Raw genomic sequence first — 20,987 nt, forward strand, 5'->3', positions numbered from 1 at the left:
TTTGAAAGTGGCTTATAACGAGCAGACAATAGTGTTATGTTTTCACTTATTCCGTTAGTGACCTGACTGCACATGGTAGCGAAAACAAAAGCGTTTTCTCTAACTTAACTCTAAGTGATCCGTTTTCCTAGTGAACCCCTATCACTGGCTCAGGTAAAGCCTAATGTGTCATTCAAAAAATTGTAAATCATGTCTTTGATAACCAAGGTAGTCTGTGGTTGTGTTTCTATTCCATCCTTTCATCATTTTCGTTAGACTTTCTTTTGTCTTGGTTTTGGACTGCACACAGAAGAGTGAGAAGAGGGCAGGCTAATTGGACCTTACCTATTCCACTCTGAAGTGCTATAATTAGGCCTCATTTTTAGATCTGTGCTGATGTCTGCATTCACGTCTTCCATTGCCACATTGTTAGTGAGCCCTCTGAAAAGCGGGGCTGCCCGTTGAGGCTTTCCGCGAGTGCACGTCTATGGGAGAAGGGCTTATGTTGGGGAGATGTTGAGGAGAGGGGTCGTTTTTACATTAGAATTTCATGAACAGTCTTTGCAATCAAGAGGGATTTCTGAATCATAGGCTCATGGGGACACTGAGCCCAAGTGGTATAAAAACTCATTAGGCAATTGCAAGGGAACAACATTTTAGGAAAATACAAGGAAAGTCCTTCTTTTTGAAACCTCTCTGTGCCTCAGTTTCCTCAACTGTAAAATTGGAGATGTATCTGTCTCATAAGGATTTCGTAAGCATTAAATGGAATAATGTATGTAAATACAAACTCTTACAGTTGGTTGTGTTTGGCTCATAGTAAGTGCTTGATAAGTGTTAGCCTTTATTATTTCATTCCCTCTTGTTCTGGCAGTTTAGTGGAGATACATCTTAAATGAGGTTCCAAAAGATACTTGATTTAGTGTTAAAGGGAAAAAGAGCTGTGTTTTATAATGCATTACTTCACATCTGTTCACCAAATACTAATGATGAACAGAAATTTCCCTTTGGAATCTACTAACAGCTCATTAACAGAATACATGGATTTGTGTGTAATGTACAACCCCACAATACATTCAATACAACCTGTTTTTCCTCAAGTATTAGGCCAGATCATGTAGTTAAGAAACAGATGACATAATTGGCTTACAGTTAGTGGCCATATCTGTAATAATTTTTTGCCTAAAACATATAGTTGAATTTAGATAAGTTAAATGTGCATTTAATGTGATATCACTATATACTTATTCTTAGTATGTCCTAGAGATAAAGTCATTGATTTGCATGAATATGTTAACTTAAATGGGTAGGCGTAATGGACCTTAAGAATGGAGTCAATTACATGAGATAATTTTGGCAAAAGCAAAAACTGAAATCAAAAAACAAAATCCCCCAATATATGTTCTTAAAGGAAAATTATACTTAGGCCAGCATTTTCAAGTTGAACATTTATCTTGCTTTAATTCTTTGGAACTTGTTCCAGCCTACTCTGTATTGGCTCTTAGATTGTTTCTATTTTTTTGATAAGGAAAATAATGCTATAGTAAACTTGCTCATACCTATTCTTCCATACATATAGTTTTTTTGATAATCATATTATTTTATACCTATTCTACAGACCTCTTTCACCATCTAACCTACTTGTTTTACCCCTGTGTAGTATTCCATAATTTATTTAACCATGCCCTTGTGGATGGCTCTCCAGCTTGTTCCCTTTTTTTAAATTATAGATATTGCTGCACTGAATCTTCTCATGTGCATATATGATCATACTGGATCACTATTCCAGAAGGACGTTGTATTTAGGAGAAAAAACAGGAGGTGAATGGCATACACAGGAAAATAAGGTTCTAGACCATGAAAAATATAAGTGAATAGAATCATGTCAACCTGGAGTGCCTGCTCTGTGCTCTAAAATGTTTTCTGAAATAACTCTGAGGTCATATATCCTAACCTCCACCCTTATGTACAGCATTCCTGACAAGTCACCCAGCTTCTTTGTAAACATTTTTAAGATAGAAAACCTTACTGCCTTGCAAAGCAATAGGAAATTCAATAAGAAGTAAATCCCTTGAACTTCTGTCATCAGTACTAGGTTTTCTTTCTAGGTCTATGCAGAATAAATCTAATGTCTCTTCTCTTCGTCAGTCCTTTAAATAATTCGTGTCCTCATGACATCTGTTAAACCTATTTTCAATTCTGATTCAAAATATTCTGACAGCCTTCCATCTATTCTGTGTCACTCATAGCTGTGTCTCGTCTGCAGATTTGATAAGCATAACACACATATTAGTTAAGAAGGCAGGCTTTAGACTCAGACAGGCTGAGGTTTGCATCTTCACTCTGCCACTCACTAGCTGTGTAATCTTGAGAAGATTACATAACCTTTTAAAATTTCAGTTTTCTCCTCTATAAAATGGAATGCAAGTATTTCTTCAAAAAGATGATGGGAGGAATATATAAGATAATACATGCAAAATGTAATAATGCAAAATATAAGTGTTCAGTAGATGGTTTGTTGTTGTTAGTGCTGTCCAGTCGATTCTGACTCCTAGTGACCCTGTGTACAGCAGAGCGGAACCCTGCCTGGTCTTTCTGTGCCAACCTCTCACCTTCCGGAGCTATGTCAGACAATGCTCCCCTGCTATGCATATGGTTTTCATGGCCAATTTTTCAGAAGTGAATGGCTAGGTCCTTCTTCCTAGTCTATTTTAGTCTGGAAGCTCCGCTGAAACCTGTCCACCATGGGTGACCCTCTGATATTTGAAATACTGGTGGCATAGCTTTCAGCATCATAGCAACATGCAGCTGCCACGTTATGACAACCGATAGATGGTAGTGTGGTTCCTTGACTGGAAGTGAACCCGGGCCTCAGCGGTGAGAGCACCTAATCTTAACCACTAGACCACCAGCAGTAGATGGGAAGGGTACCTAAAATGGAAATGATAATTATTTTATGTCTTCAAATTATTGATTAAAATATTAAGGAGGAAAAGAACAACTTAGAGACCTGAGATAGGTCTTCCAAGTTAAGGTCAATCTATTAGTCAGAACTTTCTGGGTGTAGTTGTTCATTTAACTGTGAATCATCCTACTACTGCCCTCTAGCCTGCATTTCTTGAATTCGTACGCAAAGACAGAATTCACTCACTCACTCACCTCCGTTTGTTCAATAACTACGTGGAGCGTGTTGTTCCAGTGTGCTGAGTACTAAAGTGATTCAGTAGTGACCAAAGTGAGAGAGAGTTTCAGTCCTCTGGAGAGGACACAGAGACTGTCCATTGCTTTGCTGACAACCCTATCTGTGATGCCACTGAAATTTTCCTGAACTTCTAAGGATCAAGCAACTATTTCTGAAAAAGAAAGTAATGTTAGTTCCGAACGACTTGTTCATAATGAACACTTTTTAGCTTCTAAAAACAGGAGTGTGTTTCTTAGTTTGTTTTATAATATTTTATAGTATTTTCTTGGAGATTGACATTAAGGTCATCAATTATTATTATTATTTTTTGGTAATCCATATTCTTCACTTTGTGAAGATTAGCTTGTTTTAGCTTCTTTACTAGTTGAATGACCTTCAGTTTCATGTTCACTTCTGGAGTCCCTGTCTCCTTTGCTAAGTGAAGATAATGGTCCTCAATACTCAGAGTTGAGGTGAGGGTCATATTCCAGTATGGATGTAAAAGAAATTGGTGAACTTTAAAGGACTTGACAAATGTAAGGTGATATTATTGCTATTTGTTCCTGTGTTTTAATCATCAGCTTTAAGCTTCTGAGGCAAGTATTATTCCCAATCTTCTTTGTCACTTTCTCTTGAGAATTAGTGGTTTTTTCTTCTACTATTTTTCTTCTTCTTAAGCCATTTTCCCCACAGTGTTCAATATTATGTTATTATTTAAACGTTTCCTTCTGTGCCTCACATTTAAGTTTTATCCAAACTAATGAGGCTCCTATCAAATGCTGTGTTCAGTCTCTGTGGGATGCAGAAAACAATCCTGCCTTCCATGTGGGTAGGTACTCTCCTCTTAGATTCTTCAGTGTCACATTCAACTGGTACCAGAAATCGGACTTCTGCTTGTCCCCACCTATTTCATTTTCCTCACCAGGGAGGATCTCAAGTCATTGGGATGCATACATCTTTTCAAATTAGTGGGTTTTTGCTTTCTTTGGATAAATACCCCAAAGTGGAATTGGTAGTTGTATTTTTAATTGTTTGAGGAATCTCCGTACTGTTTTCCGTAGTGGCTGCACCAATTTACATTCCCGCCAGCAGTGTATGAGGGTTCCCTTTTCTCCACATCCTCGCCAACGCTTGTTATTTATTGTCTTTTTGATAATAGCCATTTTGACAGGCGTGAGGTGATATCTCATTGTAGTTTTTTCTTTTTTTGCCAAGGAAGATTCACCCTGAGCTAACATCCATTGCCAGACTTCCTTGCTTTTTTTGTGTGTGTGTGAGGAAGAGTAGCCCTGAGCTAACATCTGTTGCCAATCCTCCTTTTTTTGCTGAGGAAGATTGGCCCTGGGCTAACATCTGTGCCCATCTTCCTCTACTTTATATGGGATGCCGCCACAACATGGTTTGACAAGCAGTGTGTTGGTGTGTGCCCGGGATCCGAACCTGCAAACCCCCGGCTGCCAAAGCGGAGCACACAAACTTAACTGGTACACTGCCAGGCCAGCCCCACTCTCTGCCCATTTTTTAATTGGATTCTTTGTTTTTTTGCTATTGAGTTGTATGATGAGTTCTTTATGTATTTTGGTTATTAACTCCTTATCAGATATATCATTTGCAAATATATTGTCCTATTCAGTAGGTTGCCTTTTCGTTTTGTTGATGGTTTCCTTCCCTCAGCAAAAGCTTTTTAGTTTGATGTAGTTCCATTTGTTTATTTTTGCTTTTGTTGCCTTTGCCTGAGGAGACAGATTCAAAAAAGTACTGCTAAGACCGATGTCAAAGAGCTGACTGCCTATGTTTTCTTGTAGGAGTTTGACCGTTTCAGGTCTTACATTTAAGTCTTTAATCCATTGAGTTTATTTTTGTATGTGGTATAAGAAAGTGGTTCAGTTTCATTCTTTTGCATGTAGCTGTCCAGTTTTCCCGACACCATTTATTGATGAGACTATGTTTTCCCCATTATATATTCTTGCCTCCTTTGTCATAGATTAACCAGATAAGCATGGGTTTACTTCTGGGTTTTCTATTCTGTTCCATTGATCTATGTGTCTGTCTTTGTGCCAGTACTATACTGTTTTGATTACTATAGCTTTGTAGTATAGTTTGAAATCAGGGAACACGATACCTCCAGCTTTGTTCCTCTTTCTCAAGATTCTGTTGGCTTACGTCATTGGAGGATGTACTTGAGGCTTCTTTGGTGTGAGCATTTCTGGCTGTCTTTGGCCACAGAATTGCAGGGAAACCTTCTGTTTGGGCTCTTGTAGAAATGTGGTCTTCCCGCCGCTTCTTTAAGCAAGTCTCCTTTGCTGTTCTTCTTGCTTCTGATATTTGCTAAATTGTTGATGGTCCTCAACAACGTCTACATCCTTGGTGTCAATTCAGCTCTTTTCATTGAATGTCAGATAAATGGAAAACTGTGAGGCCGATATTTCAAGACCTTCACTTGTGTTGTACTGGTTGTAGTGTTGTGATAAGTGGGGATAGGGTGGAAGATGGAGCACTGCTCCCCCAGAGTTCACATTCTAGCTTAGGAGACAGTGCATGTACACCAGTGTGTTAATTTACATAAAAAGGTAACCAGTAATTGCTTTATGAAGCCTCTGCTTGGAACCAGAATGTGTTCTGGAAAGCTTCCTTATTAAGTGGATCATTTTTAATCAGCACTTTTTTTCTCCAATAGGGGTACAATATAACTAAGAGTCATGATGTAACTCATTGTCCAAACCTTGATACTTTGGAAAATGATGAAGAGTTATTAATAATTAGGCATATATAATAGGGATAAACTAGAACAGTCCTAGGCAAACTGGGTTGTAGTTTCATCCTAATTAAACCAGAGATAAACAAGGACTCAAGCATCCAATCATAGCCTTAATCAGAATGACACAGAAGAAAAGACCTAACAACTCTAAATCTATCATTTAAATAAACTATTATACTCTTAAGTTCCATAAAATGGATAAGTTATATACAGTTAATTAAAAATAGGCCCTGAGCTATGATAAAGTGCTTATTTAGCATATTAAAATATGATTTTACTGTGTCATAAATTTGTCTTATGTAAAACTAATACGATGCTTGCTGCAATAAAGATTAATCAAATTCTTAGTTAAAAATAGTTTTCTTGGGCCGGCCCCGTGGCTTGGCGGTTAAGTGCGTGCGCTCCGCTGCCGGCGGCCCGGGTTCGGATCCCGGGTGCGCACCGAGGCACCACTCCTCCAGCCATGCTGAGGCCGCGTCCCACATACAGCAACTAGAAGGATGTGCAGCTATGACAGACAACTATGTACTGGGGCTTTGGGGGAAAAATAAATAAATAAAATCTTTAAAAAAAAAAAAATAAAAATAGTTTTCTTGTCTTCTTTGATTTTAGTGGATTTTTTTTGATACAATGACTTAGAGATCTCTGGTATCTTTAAAAGGCAGGCTGTCTGGGGCCAGCCCAGTGGCATCGTGGTTAAGTTTATACGCTCTGCTTTGGCAGGCTGCGATTCACAGGTTCGGATCCTGGGCGTGGACCTATGCACCGCTCATCAAGCCATGCTGTGGCAACATCCATATACAAAATAGAGGAGGATGGGCACAAACATTAGCTCAGAGCTAATCTCTCTGAGCAAAAAGAGGAGGGTTTGCAACAGATGTTAGCTCAGGGCTGATCTTCCTCACCACAAAAAAAAAGGCAGGCTGTCCAGGGAAGTTTGAACAGATCTCCTTTTTTTTCCTCCATGAATTTCTCAGAGACAGCAAAGAATGTTCAGTTTTTTCCATTTTCATCCATCTGTCTCTCTGTCATATATCCATCCATCAAGTCAACAAGTATTTATTGAGCAGCTACTGTGTGCTGAGCCCTGTATGCTGGGAACACAGTTACCAATGGGATATGGTTCCTGTTTCTTTGTATCTGTTTGTCTTTCTCTTTCAGCTCTCATTGTTTTTTCATCTCCCTCTATTTCTCTTTCCCTTCCTCTTTGAAGCAAACTCTTGTGGGATTAGTCCCTCAGTTTCTGTATTTGGCAAGGGATTTGACTCTTCAGTCAGATGTTATAAAAGTCTTAATAGAGCAAGACGAACATGCATCTGTGACCCATGTCCTAAAACAAATCCACTTTCAGGAAAAGAAATTCCAAGTTAATAATAGAGAGAGTGTAGCTAAATGCAAGTTTCCAGCAAGCAGTAGTAATTCAAGGAAATGTCTCTTTAGTTTATAGGCTTTTGCATTTAAGTTTTGCTAATATCACTTTACTCTGCTTTCCTCCTCTTCAAGAGGAGCACAGATAATTATAACAAAAAGTGGACTTGATATCCAAGATGAGCATTCAGGGAATGGAAAGTAGTTAAGTAAAGCTGGAAAAGTGAATGCAAATTAGGGAGTGGTGTTAGTCATTGGTTAATGGCAAGAGATTTGGCTCAAGAAGTAAGCAGAAGTCTTACAAGCTATCTTAAGGATCTTGAACTCTATCCTGAAGGCAAACGGAAGTCTTTTAAAGTGTTGTTTTGTTTTTTAATTAAGAAAGTGAAGTGATCCTCTTTACCTCTTAAGAATCCTATTTACCTCTTGGGAAAGTTATTTGGAAGGGAGATCAGCATGAATGATGGACAGCGGTGAAGGTTTTCGAAATTCAGTGGATAGAGACCTGGACTAGGAGATGGAGAGAAGTGTATGGATTGCAAAAATCAGCAGATTTAGTGATTGGATGTGGGTGCCAGGGGTTACACATTGTTCTTAGATTTCTCTTACTTGACTGTCTGGAGAACTGTGCTGCCATTTACTGAAATGGGCAGTGGGGAAACACAGGATGTTAGGCAGATTTTCACTGGAGCCTGTGGGTGCAATCAAAGTTGATATCAGTCTTCTAGGAATAATCAGAGTAGTATCTAACATTTGGATTCCCTCATTGAAGGGCTTTGGTTGTGAGCATTGGAGAAAAGAAACTTATCACAGCTAATTTTTATAATTCCTTTCCATTGCTTTTTTTCCTGCCTTTTCCAATGACATCGAGTCACCTTACAAAGGAAGAGAAATCACAAAGGACAGCCTGAAGTGTGTGAGTGAGACTGTGTGTTTGTGCGTGTGTGTGTGTGTGTAAGTGATAGTGGCTGAGGATGGCGTTGATGGTTCATTGTATTGGTTCATAAACTCTGGCCTCTTTCATCTCACTGACAGAAAGGCTGAATAGGGGAAAAAAAGCTAGCCATAGTTGCATAGCATCCTCATGAAGAGAGTTCTAGGTTCAGATTACCTGGGTTCCAGTTCTGGCTCTGCTGCTTAACTAGTCGTGAGATCTCAGACAAGTGACTTCATCTCTTTGTGTCTGTTAGTTTCTTTATCGACAAAGTGGAGATAATAATAGCGCTGACCTCATTTTGATGTCTTCTATAAGTTATTGTGTGTAAGATGCTTGGAATGAGTTACTATATTTACAATGTTTAGAAGAGTGGGTGGCACTATTATTGTAACAGGTTTTCTTTAGGCAAATAGAATGAGCAAAACTGCAGATAATGGGCAGGGTCTTAAGTGGGAGGATTTATGGAATTACACTATAATGAGCTTTTTGTCCTGTATCCATGATTTTAGACCCTGTAGATAACGCATGCTGTATGGTTGGGGTCCTTGTGAATTGCTCCTCCCACTGAGAGCATGTCATAGTAGTAGTGGCAGTGGCAGTAATGAGGAGGGTAAGGAGAGCTTATATGTAACCACCACGTTAACTTTATGAGGTGTAGATACTTCACTGTCCCAGTTTTACAGGTGAGGAGACTGGCTCTTAGAGATGTTATGCAGCCACCCAAGGCCACAGAGGTGGTGAGTACTGGAGCTGGGCTGCAGTCCAGCCGGTATGACTTGAGAGCCTGCACTTTTTAGCCACTACCCTGTATTGCCTCTGTAGAGTGTGTTTAAATAGTCCCTGTTCACTCAACAGCCCCCCTCACAGAAGAGCAGAAAGTAGCTTTATTTTCGTGGAAGGTCATTGAGTGTTACCTTGATTATCAGGGTCTGAAACTTCAGGTCTGGGTGGTGTAAAATATCATTAATCTCTTTTTTCCATTTCTTTTTTTAGATATCAGTTTTTCTTGCAGGTGAAGCAAGATGTCCTTCAGGGCCGGCTGCCCTGCCCTGTCAACATTGCTGCTCAGCTGGGAGCATATGCCATCCAGTGTAGGTTCCACTTGAGCAAATTTCCTTCAGATGTCTTGAGAAAAATATTTGAATTTTTCTTTGTAAGAAATTTATATACCAAAATTCTTGTCAACTGACATTTTGCTAAAAAAATTGAATTTAGTTGTAATTCAAGTTATAATCAGTGTCCTTTTGGAAGAGATAAAAATTAAGCCGGTTACATATCCCTTGTAAGTAGGTCATGTGGAGTTTTAGTCATGGGAATGACATTGATTCTTGATTAAGTGGAGGGTCTGAAAATCTGTTCTATTTTACATCCCACCTGAGTTCATTGATCCCTCAAAGCTATTATGTCTCAGAGATCACATTGCTTCCAGGCGGCTGTTGTGAAGACTCCACATGGTCAGGTGCCAACGCCAGTTCAGAGTATGGCACACGTTCAGCACTCATTGAGCTCTTGGCATCAATATGGCGGCCACGTGGGGCAGCTTCAGGTTGCACATAGTTTTAGAGACTGAGGCTGAGGCTGTTTCCACTTACAATTACTGAGATCCTTCTAAGAATCAAGCTAGGTATGGGAGCAATGAGACAGCATGTTCTTTGCCTTTGCAGCATTTGAGGACCAGAAACAGTCTAGAAAAAATATTCGAGGAAAAAAGTCACATAGATGAACTGGGTTGGGCTTGGAAGGTGGATTAATGTAGGGAGAAGAATTTTTATAAATGTAATATAGTGAGCTTTCTGGTTTCATTTTGCTTCTCGGTGTAAACTGTAATGGGGTTATGTGCAGCATTTTGTTATATTTCCATGACCATTATTTGGGGCAGATATGTTTTGAATCACATGCTGTATCTGTTGGTGTCATTGTCTGAGAGGATATATTAAGGTCATGGTTGTTTTTCACCTCTAGCATTTCCAATATATATACTCTAAATTCTGTTTACAATGTTTTATTTCATATAAACTGATAAGAATAATTGAAATGAAAATAATAATTATAGAGTTTCAGAAAGCAAAAATGTAGAACTTATTTTGTTTATATGATCCATAGATGTTCATCAGAGTTGTTTTTTACTAAAATTATTTATATATGAATTTATTAAGGTATTTGAACAAAATGTTTAAGTATGATAGGAATATCTTCCTAAAATGGAAAAAAGTTACGATTTCTTTCTTTTTTAGCTGAACTTGGAGATTATGACCCGTATAAGCATACTGCAGGATATGTGTCAGAGTATCGGTTTGTTCCTGATCAGAAGGAAGAACTTGAAGAAGCCATAGAAAGAATTCATAAAACTCTAATGTAAGAATCACATTTTATTAACTGTAATTAACATGCTGTACATTAGATCCCCAGAACTTCATCTTATACGTAGAAGTTTATACTCTTTGATCAACACCTTTTCATTTCCCCCACCTCCCAGCCCTTGGTGGCCACCATTCTGGTCTCTGTTTCTATGAGGTTGGCTTTTTTAGATTCCACATACAACTAACATCATACAGTGTTTGTCTTTCTCTGTCTGACTTCTTTCACTTAGCATAGTACCCTCAAGGTCCATCCATATACTTGAAAGTTGTGAAGAGAGTAGATCCTAAATGTTCTCACCACGAAAAATAAATGGTAGTTATGTGATGTGATGGAGGTGTTAGCTAACGCTACAGCGGTAATCATTTTGCAATATATGTGTATCAAATCAACATGTTGTACATCTTAAAATTACACAGTGTTATATGTCAATTATATCTCAATAAAGCTGGGAAAAAAGGATCACATCTTATGTTACATTATCCATGAACCATCATCTTATGCTATTGGCAGCCTTAAGAAAAGTTTCTAGAAGGATAAATTCTTAACCTATGCCTTGAACATTCTAGCGTTCTTTTTCTTTTTAAAGTTTTTTACTTCTTATAATACTAAAATGCTCATAGAAAACCCAAACAATTTAGAAAGTATAAAGGAGAGACTAAATCCCAATACCTAAAGTCAAGTTATTTTTGGTTAATGGCCTTTCAGACCTCTCTGTGCATAATTTCACAGAGAAAATCGATTTTTTATAGATGTATGTATGTATGATTTTACATAAATGGAATCATTCTGTATGTATTATATTTTGCAGTCTTCTATTTTTTCAATCACCAGTACCTTGTGAAATTTATATTTTTAGCTACAAATATATTTTATAACTGCAAAAGCATTAATGTATTCTGGATTTGCTCTATCTTAAGTATGTAAATTCTTCATAGTTATAAGCAGAGTCCTATTCAGTCTATAGCAACAAATCTGGAAATCATGATGACACCAGTGTGGAGACTTGGATAGTATTATGTTAACACCATATGCACTTCTGCTAATATACATGCTCTCCTAGTAGGATTTTCAATTAATGGCCTACAGCATTGAAGTTATAATTTAATTATAGTTATTTTGGTTAAATCCTCTATACTGATTAACTTTGCTTTATTGCCTCTTATGTAACATTCCCTCTTGAATTTGCTTGGTTTCAGATCTATTATAGTTAAGAAAAAAAAGAGTAGAATTAATCTGGTCAACAAAAAATGTTTTCCTAAAGGATCTGTTTCAGTGAGGAGCAGCAGAAGTCAATTGCTGAATTGCAATCAGAGAAACCAGGCTCTCCATTTGTGTTAGCATGCACCAGAATGCTCTCCAGTCTGATTCTAGAGCCCTTCATTTTAAGGTTTTGCTGAAGTGCTTGCTCAGAGAGTGCCTGTTATAACATTATGAAGGGCAGTGTGTTTGGCACATTCTGAGAATATTAATTCTACTAGAAGTGTCCAAGTACAATTATATTTTGAAATTATCAAGGAGCTTTGGGTAAAGGGCCTTATATCTTTTATGTGATGGTGTTGACAGTGTGACGTGACTGTTATTTCTAAAAAAATAAAGCTTGATCAAGGCATGGTAGCTTTCGTGTCTAATTGTGATGCACATTTTTCATAGCTTTCAAAAGTATGGTATATTGTTGGGTTTTCCAGGGTACCATGGCTGAAACATGGGAATGCATCAAAGCAGCATTTCTTAATTTTAAAAAATTCATAACTCCTTTTGATAACCGTTAAAAATCTTTCTCTGTCTCTCTGTCACACACATGCATACACACACGCGCCCACACACACACACACACACACACACACACACAGTTCCACTCATCCATGGAGATTCCTGGCAGATACTCACCCTCATTAGGAATGAATGCTATTTTCTGTATGTTACCACCAGTGAAGATTTCGGGAAGATTTCTATACTTTGTCTTGAAAAAATGACAACTGTTTTTACAGTTTCTAAATCCTAATGTGTTCAGGAGATACTGAACTCTGGTTGGGTGGTGGGGAGCCCATTCTCTTCTTCCTGCCCACCACTGCCCTTATTCCTTTTCCTCCTATGGAGAGCTGCTGGTGCATGGAGACATTTTACTCTTTGTAAAGGGTGTGCTTTTTAATTTGAGTGCTTGTATTCTCAATAATCTCTTTGAGGGTTTCTGAAACTGAGAAGTTTTAATATATGATGGGACATTGGGATTGGCTATAATGAGCAAAATAAATCTGGTAAATGAAATTAACTTAATACAAGTATCACCTCAGAGTATAACATTTTGTCACCAAGAAGGCAAGGGCTTCTTGAAATACAGAGACTTATGTTTGCATTAGCACAAAGAATTATTTATTTTTCGAGTGGATATAGAGGAGATGGTTTACATTTCCTACAAGTGCAGTAGCTATGAGTAAAGTAAGCCTCTTTGTTTTTATGCTGGGTGTAGGGGTCAGGCTCCTTGTGAAGCGGAACTGAATTACTTGAGGACTGCCAAATCCCTGGAGATGTATGGCGTTGACCTCCATCCCGTCTATGTGAGTAACATTTAATTAACACAAAATATTTTAAGCTGATGACATTTTTCTTAGAAAGTCACTGAAACTCCCAAAGGAGAGCTGCAGTCCTGTTGTTTAGTGAGCAGAGGATACTTTTTCATCTGTTTTTCGAACATAAAGAATCTCTTGCGTGAATTAAACCCTAGAGTTTTGCATAAAAGTCTGATTATATTTCCATGTGCAGAAAACAATTAACTGGGCTTGAAAACACAATCTGGATAACAGCTCCAAAGGGCTTAGCTAAATGTCAAAACAATTTGAAATTGGTGTATAATTGATTGTGTTAGACAGAAAACAGGAGGATTTTCCAAAAGTAGATTTTATGGCTAGAAAATAGTCATAAAATCATTTTCCAGGTAAAGTAGGCTTTAGGCAACAGTATAGGTGCAGCTGTTGGTGGTTCTATGTTGAATGTGCAGGTTCTGTCAGTATTAGGGTTACTGCCTACTGTCGTTATTGCCACTGCATTAATGGAAATATTTTTGCAGATTTTCTTCAGGGGCTGATGAAAACTTGCCAGATATAGTCAATGAACAATTATATTAAATCCCTGTTGAGTGTTCTGGATCCAGGTCTTAACCTGTGAGCCACCTCTCTAGGGTTACCAATTGATTATTTTATGCCAGTGAGATTGACATGTCATTGCCTTTCATTTTATAAGAGTTTAGTTAGAAATAGTCAAATTTGATTATTTGAGAAAATGAGCCAAGTGCCTTATTCTTTACATGAAATGAATCGCTCAAGATTATATGTAGAGTAAATGTCAGTTGGAGTATGGAACTCAATTTTTAAGGAACGCTGATAAAGCTTCCTGTAGCGCAAGTCATTCATTCATGCTTTCATTTTGTAATATGTCTTTTGCTTGTCAGAGTTTCTTAAAACAAGAAATCATCTCATTATTTGTAAAGAGTTAGAAGCATCCCTGTGTATACCATTAATAAGGCAATAAGAGTTACATACTTGGGGAAAGTAGTAGTTCCCTGATATATTAGGTTCAAATCTCATTAGATGATTAAATGCTCCATACTACTGTCCTTTAAGAACACCCCTAAAACTTTGTGGAATAGTTATCTTTTTCCCTTCTAGCCATAATAATCTTGTTAGGTTTTCAGTTTTTTAAAAAATATATTTATAGGAAATGTATAAAGAGAAAGTCTTCTGCAAAATGCTTCTGCATCTGTGTAATGTTTATCCTAATTCACAAACACATTTTTGTGGGTGGTAGGAATTTATGGCAAATGAACTGGATTCATTAGAATCTTCCATACCTTCCTTTAAGATTGACTTTTTAGAACTGAAAGTGGACAGTAGCTGGTATCCTTCTAAAACATATTAGTTATCTTGTGTTCCTTGGGAATGTGACTTTGCAGGCTGTTATTTGACCTTAGAGTAGAAATAAGATTAATACAGACAGTTCTATTTATGTCCTTGGTACCCACCGTGTGACTCTTTCATTTCAGAATCTCACTTTTTTAGTTGGAATTTATCATTTCTGGAAATGAAGGGTTTCCAGTCTTTACCAGAAGAGAGGACATTTTTAAATTTTTTGAGCAGTCTTGAAGTCAGAAATGGAAGTAGGAAGGAACATGAGAGAGACCTTAGCAAATCCAAGTGTGTGCCTGGAGGCGGCTGCCTGAACTTTCTGGAGGAGGTGGTATGAAGCAGGCCTCATGATGGTCCACATCAGAGAAGAACATCAAGATGAGCCCTTGGAAGGGACCTTTGATAGAAGCCAGTGGCTCTCAATCCTTGGCTGCACAGGAGAATCACCTGGAGCATTTATGTGTTTTGATGCCTGGGCCCCTTCATTACAGATTCTGATTTAACTGGTTTTGGTAGCACCGAGGCACCGGCATTTTAAGTGGCGTGGGTGATTCCCGTTAACGTGCAGCCAGGGTTGAACACCACTGTAGAAGCAACATGGAGTGAGTCGATCAGTGGCCTGATTGGTAGTCCAGGTTCTTTTAATGAACTGAAGTTACAAGTATGAATGCACTAAGAAAGATTCTCTTGAGAACTTTGAAAAAAATGAGCAAGTTAACTACCATCATAGCTTAGCTAGCTTTCTAAGCTGATGTCTTTCAAAAACTAGATCCAGTATTATTGCAACAAATTACGTTTGTATGGCCAATTACAGTTTGACAAAGAGCTTTTATGTGAATAAATTCATGGTAATAGGCATATGTTTGTTTTTGCAGGGAGAAAACAAATCTGAGTATTTCTTAGGATTAACTCCAGTTGGTGTTGTTGTCTACAAGAATAAAAAGCAAGTGGGGAAGTATTTCTGGTAAGTATAACTTGAGAGCAGAGTTGTTATTCAAGTTATACATTGTTTGTATTGGGCTTGTGGGACTTGTGTGTCAATGACAGGGTTGGGGAAAAGAAAACAGGTACATTTCCAGTGGTTGATCAATAAATGAGTGAAATTGGGTATAAGTTTTCTCTCAATGTGTCTCGGTATATAGTTTCTCTATAAATTTCAGGTACTGTGATTCTGGACTCTCTTGTCCATGGAAGCTGTGTGTAGGAGGATTTCCTACCCATTCCAGTATATGCTGTGGGCCCAGGACTGCTCTGAGTTCTAATTCTTAGTGGGGAAGGATCTGAGAGAGATTGGGGGTGCCTATAGCACTACACTAAGTCTGGGAAGGCAGCATTGGCAGGGCCTGGGGCTTCCCAGCTTGTCTACATTCAGGGGAGAAGCACAGGAGAATGAGAATGGAGATTTGTTTAGGAGGATGTCCAGACAAAGGATGTACAGGAAACTCACTACAATTACTGCAGCAGTATGTAAGGGAGCCAGTAGGAACCAACCTTTGTCCACAGGATACTTCTCAGAATTTCTGAAAGATTAGTTCTTAAAAACAGCACTACCACCACCATCTGCTTTGTTTTTCAGGCCTCGAATTACAAAGGTTCACTTCAAGGAGACACAGTTTGAACTCAGAGTACTGGGAAAAGATGTAAGTTTTTGTTTAGCACATAGCTTAACTGAGAAGAGAAGTCTTGTCTGCTCATTGACAACTTAAAAGACACCGTGAAGTAAAACTGCTGTATTTTCTTCAGCTGCAGCCACATGGAACCAGGTTAATTGATTCACGTGCATAGTTTTTCTCAAGGAAAGGGAAGAGAAGTGAGTAGAAATGAATAAGTTGGTAACTGGAGAAATGTCATTTTAGTTTTAAAAAAGGGGAAAAAAAAAGCCTTTCTAGGGCACAGGAGAGACTAGGAGGTGATTATCATTAGTGTAATTTGTTCTTCAGCTCTGTCTGTGAAGGTAGGATTCGTCATCAGAAGGGTGTAGCCTGCGTACAGGATAAAAAGTGTCCTGATTTTGTCCCAAAGTAAGTTAACCTGTAGAGAGTCACACTTCTGCTGTTTCCCTAGTTGAGTGTGGTAGGTAAACCAGATGGGAAATTCTGGACGCTTCCAAGGGAGAATGTAAGGCGAGGGTGCAGAAATGCTGAGCTTCGCTCTGCGACTTAGCAGTGTCCTCCAGGGTTGTTTGGGTAATGGGTACAGTGTTTGTCAGAGCCTGGAGGTGCTTTCATGCCTTGACAGGTAGCTTTTAGGAAACTAGGCAAAAGAAAGCAAGGATGTGAAAGCTTCCTTTCATCTACCTGTGAAAATAATGCTCCCTTGAAGTGCTATTACTATAATCCAATTTATGGGATAAATGAGTGCAAACGTGAAGTAGGAGAATCTGCCCTTCTGTCTCTCTGATAGTCATTTTATGCAGAAGAAAAACCTAAGTGAATGGCGTTGAATTGACTTTCCGATGAGACACTTGTAAAAAAGAAGTACCTAAAATCTGCTTATACATCCACAGGAAAAGCATGGCTGCAACCACAGTTGGAGCGGGGTGTCTGGCATAGGCCTCATGTAGCAGGTACTCAGTAAATATCTGTCCAGTGATCAGTGGACTGATCTACTGAGGTTATGTGCTGCCAGATCAGAAAACCTGATGCTACTATTTGTTCTTCTTCTAGAAAAAATGCAGTGATCCCTCCCTGAACTGTGTGACATGCTGCCATTTATTGATAAAATTAAAATTGGATTTTGAAATAAGTTTGAATTTGTAAGGAGGGGAAATTCCAGACTTTTAAAGAAATGATAGTCCAGAAACCTCATAGTAGTTCTTAATGGTCTAGTTTGAAGGAAATCCAGTTTTCTTCAACTCCTGATTAGGCACATCAGTCTTAAAAGATGTTTTAGTATAAGATTGAATTAAAATCATCCAAAAAGTAAAATAGCTAGTTAGATGGTAAGGTTATACAGTTTTCTCCCTATCCTGCCTCTGGTTTCACATGACTTAATAATGCAAGGAGTAAGGTCTGTTCAATGCATTGAAGATAATGTTTTAAGTTTCTAATAAGAATATGATAAAATAATAAGACTTTTCATGAAAGCATTACTATTATTCAAAGTCATTCCTCCCTTTGTTCCTGTTATTTTTGTGAGTGAAGTCCTTTCATGAACTACCTGTATGTTATTATTACAGTGCCTTAAAACATCTTCTGGTTGGGATGAATATTTGGTCAAGTCACAGCTAACTTGAACTTTCAACTTCTTAGATTTCTTCATTATTAGGTGAAAACAACAACAAAATGGATATTATCATGTTATTTTTTTCATGGCAATCTTCATGGCATGACCTGGTTTCCTACACGCTGAGCTTGGCCCTTGTCCCTTCTGCAGCTCTGAGAAGGACTGGATGTTTGGGTGCGGCCCAAGGCACTGCATGCTCCTGGTCGTTAAGCCTAATGTCACTGATCTTTAGGAAGGTAGCAAAGCAGGTCACATAACTCAGGCTTGAATCAAAGGGATTTTTTTCTAAAAATTCATTAAATAGCACCTTAATTTAACCAAAGCACTTGTTTCCTGAGCATTCTTGCTTTGTGGAGTCTTTCTCCTTTCTCCACCAGGGTACTTCTCTGTGAGGCAGTGATTTACATAATGGTAGAATTAAGTTGATTATTATGGAGGCCTAACTGTAATCATACATTAAATTAAAAAGCCCCCTGAAACCCATCACCTGGAACAATAATCAGAGTCAGCTTGAAAAATGGTTGAAATGCTTATTCTGCTGGTTTTCTGGTCGGCTAGTGTGGTCAGAGAGACTTAACTCAGGATGTTTGCTGCTGTTAGGGCCAAATTCAGAGATTCAGTTCCCAAAAGAACAGCAATGTCCTACAGATAAAAGATATTCCTGGTGTCACACTATGCCATGAACACTGTTCAATTCCACTTTTTAATATTAATGTGTCCAACATAACATGTTAACATATCTTAATAAATACTAATAATGTATTACCATGTACTGTTTGTGTATTCATATATTTCTTTGCATCCACACATAACAATCTCAGCTTTCTCAGATGTAACCTTAATGAGTTCAGTGAGTCATTTTTGAGAGAGCAACAAATAGTTGTCTGCAACTAAATCCTGGTTTGGTAAAAAGAAGCTAATTATTATAAATACTTTTATGCCTTATTTAAGCTTCAAAATAGGTATTGTGGTTTAAATAATACCTCAAAGAAAAATCAAAACTTTTTGTGTGAAGATCTTACATGATGACTGGGAAATACACTGTAAACAAGAAAAATAAAATTACCTATTAACGTAAAATTCGGAGGTAGTGACTATTATTTTGGTACAATCCCTTTCAGATTTTGCCCTGTTAGAGTGAACGTATAATTATGTATATATACATGTATGTGCATCATCCCCCCTGTGGTTTTTATACACAGGTTTTATACTTAATATCGTATCATAAGCATTGCTCCTTTTATTATACTTATTCATGTGTGCCTGCACAGTGTTTGATAATGTGTTTTACTTTTATTTTTATGGGTTTTATTTTTTTTCCTTAATATTGTGGATGAATTGTTTCCTCCTATTATATCTTATAACTGGTTTTTACTGGTAGAAGAGAAAGCTGTGGAATTTTATGTTTATCTCAAATCTGGCCGTTTTGCTGAATTCTTGTGTTGTAGCCAAGGGTTCTTAATTTGATTCTCATAAATTTTTATAGATATATAATTATATCACTCACAAATAAAAGTAATTTATTCCCTCATTTCTGTTATGTTTCATATTTTATAGTGTTGGTCAGAACTTCTAGAAGAGTGTTAAGTGATCTACCAATATGAGGCATCCTCGATTGCTTTCTCATTTTAATGAAAATACCACTACTGTTCCACCACTTATGTGTTAGTTCCTGGTTTTAAGAATATGTGTTCATTACCAGGGGTTTAAATTTTTTCAAAGCCTGTTATCAAATGGTTACTTTTCACTGATTGCCTTCAGAGCAAAGATTGTTGCTTGTTCACTCATTCAACAACTAATGCTGATTTCAAAAATCCAGGTGAGAGATGTGGGTGGCTCAGACCAGGGCAGCAACATTCCAAGTGGTGAGAAGCTGTAGGATTCTGGATTTAGCCACGTGGTTTCGTGGATGTGGGGAGGTATGAGAGAGAGGAGTCCTGGTGAGTTAAGGGTGTTTGGCCTGAAAGGCAGGAAGAATAGAGCTGCCATAACATGAGGTGGGGAAGGCTGTGAGGAGAGCAGGCTTGGAGGGAAGGTCAGGAGTCTCAATTTTAACATGTTGAGTTTGAGATGTCTGTTAGACATCTAAGTGGAGGCATTTAATAAGTGGGCTGTATGAATCTGGAGTTGGGGACCAAAGTCAGGGCAGAATATTCAAATTTGAGAATCATTGACATATCCTGGTATTCAAAGCCCTGAAACTATGGGAAATCACTAGGAGAATGAGTCTAGATAAGAAGAGAAAGAACCAGAAAAGGAGACTGAGAAGGAACAACCAGGGAGGTAGAAAGAACACTAATTGTCCTCACATTTGCCAGGTAAAAATCATGTATTAAGTGGGTGTCAAATGATGCTGGTATGTCAATTAAGAGAGGGACTGAGAATTGACCACCAAATTTAGGAAGAGTGGAGGTCATTGATATGACGAGCTTCAGTGGCTTAAAGAGTGAGCTTTAATCCAGCAATTCCACTCTTAGGTCTGTGTACCCTAGAGAATCACAAGGGACATGTATGTGCAAGTAAAGAAATAAAAAAACCAAAAGTCCCTTAATAGGAGATGAGTACCTAAATTGATGCATATTAATTAAGAAAAAAACCAAAAGAGGTAATAGGTGGAGTGGAATTGGAGATGGTGAGTGTAGACAACTCTTTTGAGGACTTTTGGCACAAAGAGAAACAAATAGGAAGATAGCTGGTAGGTGAAGCAGATCAAGAGGAGATTTGTTTTGTTTTGTTTTTTAAGTTGGAAGAAATAATAGCACCTGTATACCCTGATGAGAACGATCCAATACATGGTGAAAACTTGAGGATGTAGGAGAGAGAGAATTGCTGGAATGAGATTCCTCGAGTAGATGATGGGGATGACATCTAGTGTATAAATGGAGGGATTGGTTTTAGAGGGCAGCTAGGGCAGTTCACTGGGGTTAGCAGGCAGGAAGATGGAGCATGGGAAGGTAGGTGAGGGTAGGTGGATAGTTCTCTTATGATTGTTCTGCTTTTATTTTGAGGGAAGTAGGTAGCAAGCCCATCAGCAGAAACTGAGGTTAGGGAGGAGGAGTTGGGGTCTAAAGGAAGAAGAAGATATGAAATAGTAATTTTTGAGAGAAAATGGACAAGGGACATGTGGTTGATATTGTATGATAGCTTGGTAATATGAAGGGTTATGAATTTAAAGTGAGCCCACTCATGGTGTGCTTTTCTCCAGCCACATTCAGTGGCGCTGGTGCAGGCACAAAGCAGGTGGAGAGTTGGTTTTGTCAAGAGAGTAATATAAAGAGA

The 20,987-nt window shown here is 38.2% G+C and overlaps 1 protein-coding gene across 3 annotated transcripts in view; it reads left to right on the forward strand.

The window, feature by feature from the left end:
- Positions 1-20,987, forward strand: part of EPB41L4A (erythrocyte membrane protein band 4.1 like 4A) — a 242,249-nt gene that overhangs the window by 138,030 nt on the left and 83,232 nt on the right. For all 3 annotated transcript variants that reach the window (XM_087429928.1, XM_087429929.1, XM_004420315.3), the window contains exons 6-10: positions 9,217-9,314; positions 10,458-10,578; positions 13,052-13,139; positions 15,359-15,447; positions 16,060-16,123. In XM_087429928.1, coding sequence (XP_087286054.1) covers positions 9,217-9,314; positions 10,458-10,578; positions 13,052-13,139; positions 15,359-15,447; positions 16,060-16,123 — 460 coding nt within the window. The remainder of the gene's footprint in view (positions 1-9,216; positions 9,315-10,457; positions 10,579-13,051; positions 13,140-15,358; positions 15,448-16,059; positions 16,124-20,987) is intronic.

The sequence above is a fragment of the Ceratotherium simum genome, chromosome 4, assembly GCF_057802395.1.
Source record: "Ceratotherium simum simum isolate JZ-2026a chromosome 4, ASM5780239v1, whole genome shotgun sequence".
Lineage (NCBI taxonomy): Eukaryota > Metazoa > Chordata > Mammalia > Perissodactyla > Rhinocerotidae > Ceratotherium > Ceratotherium simum.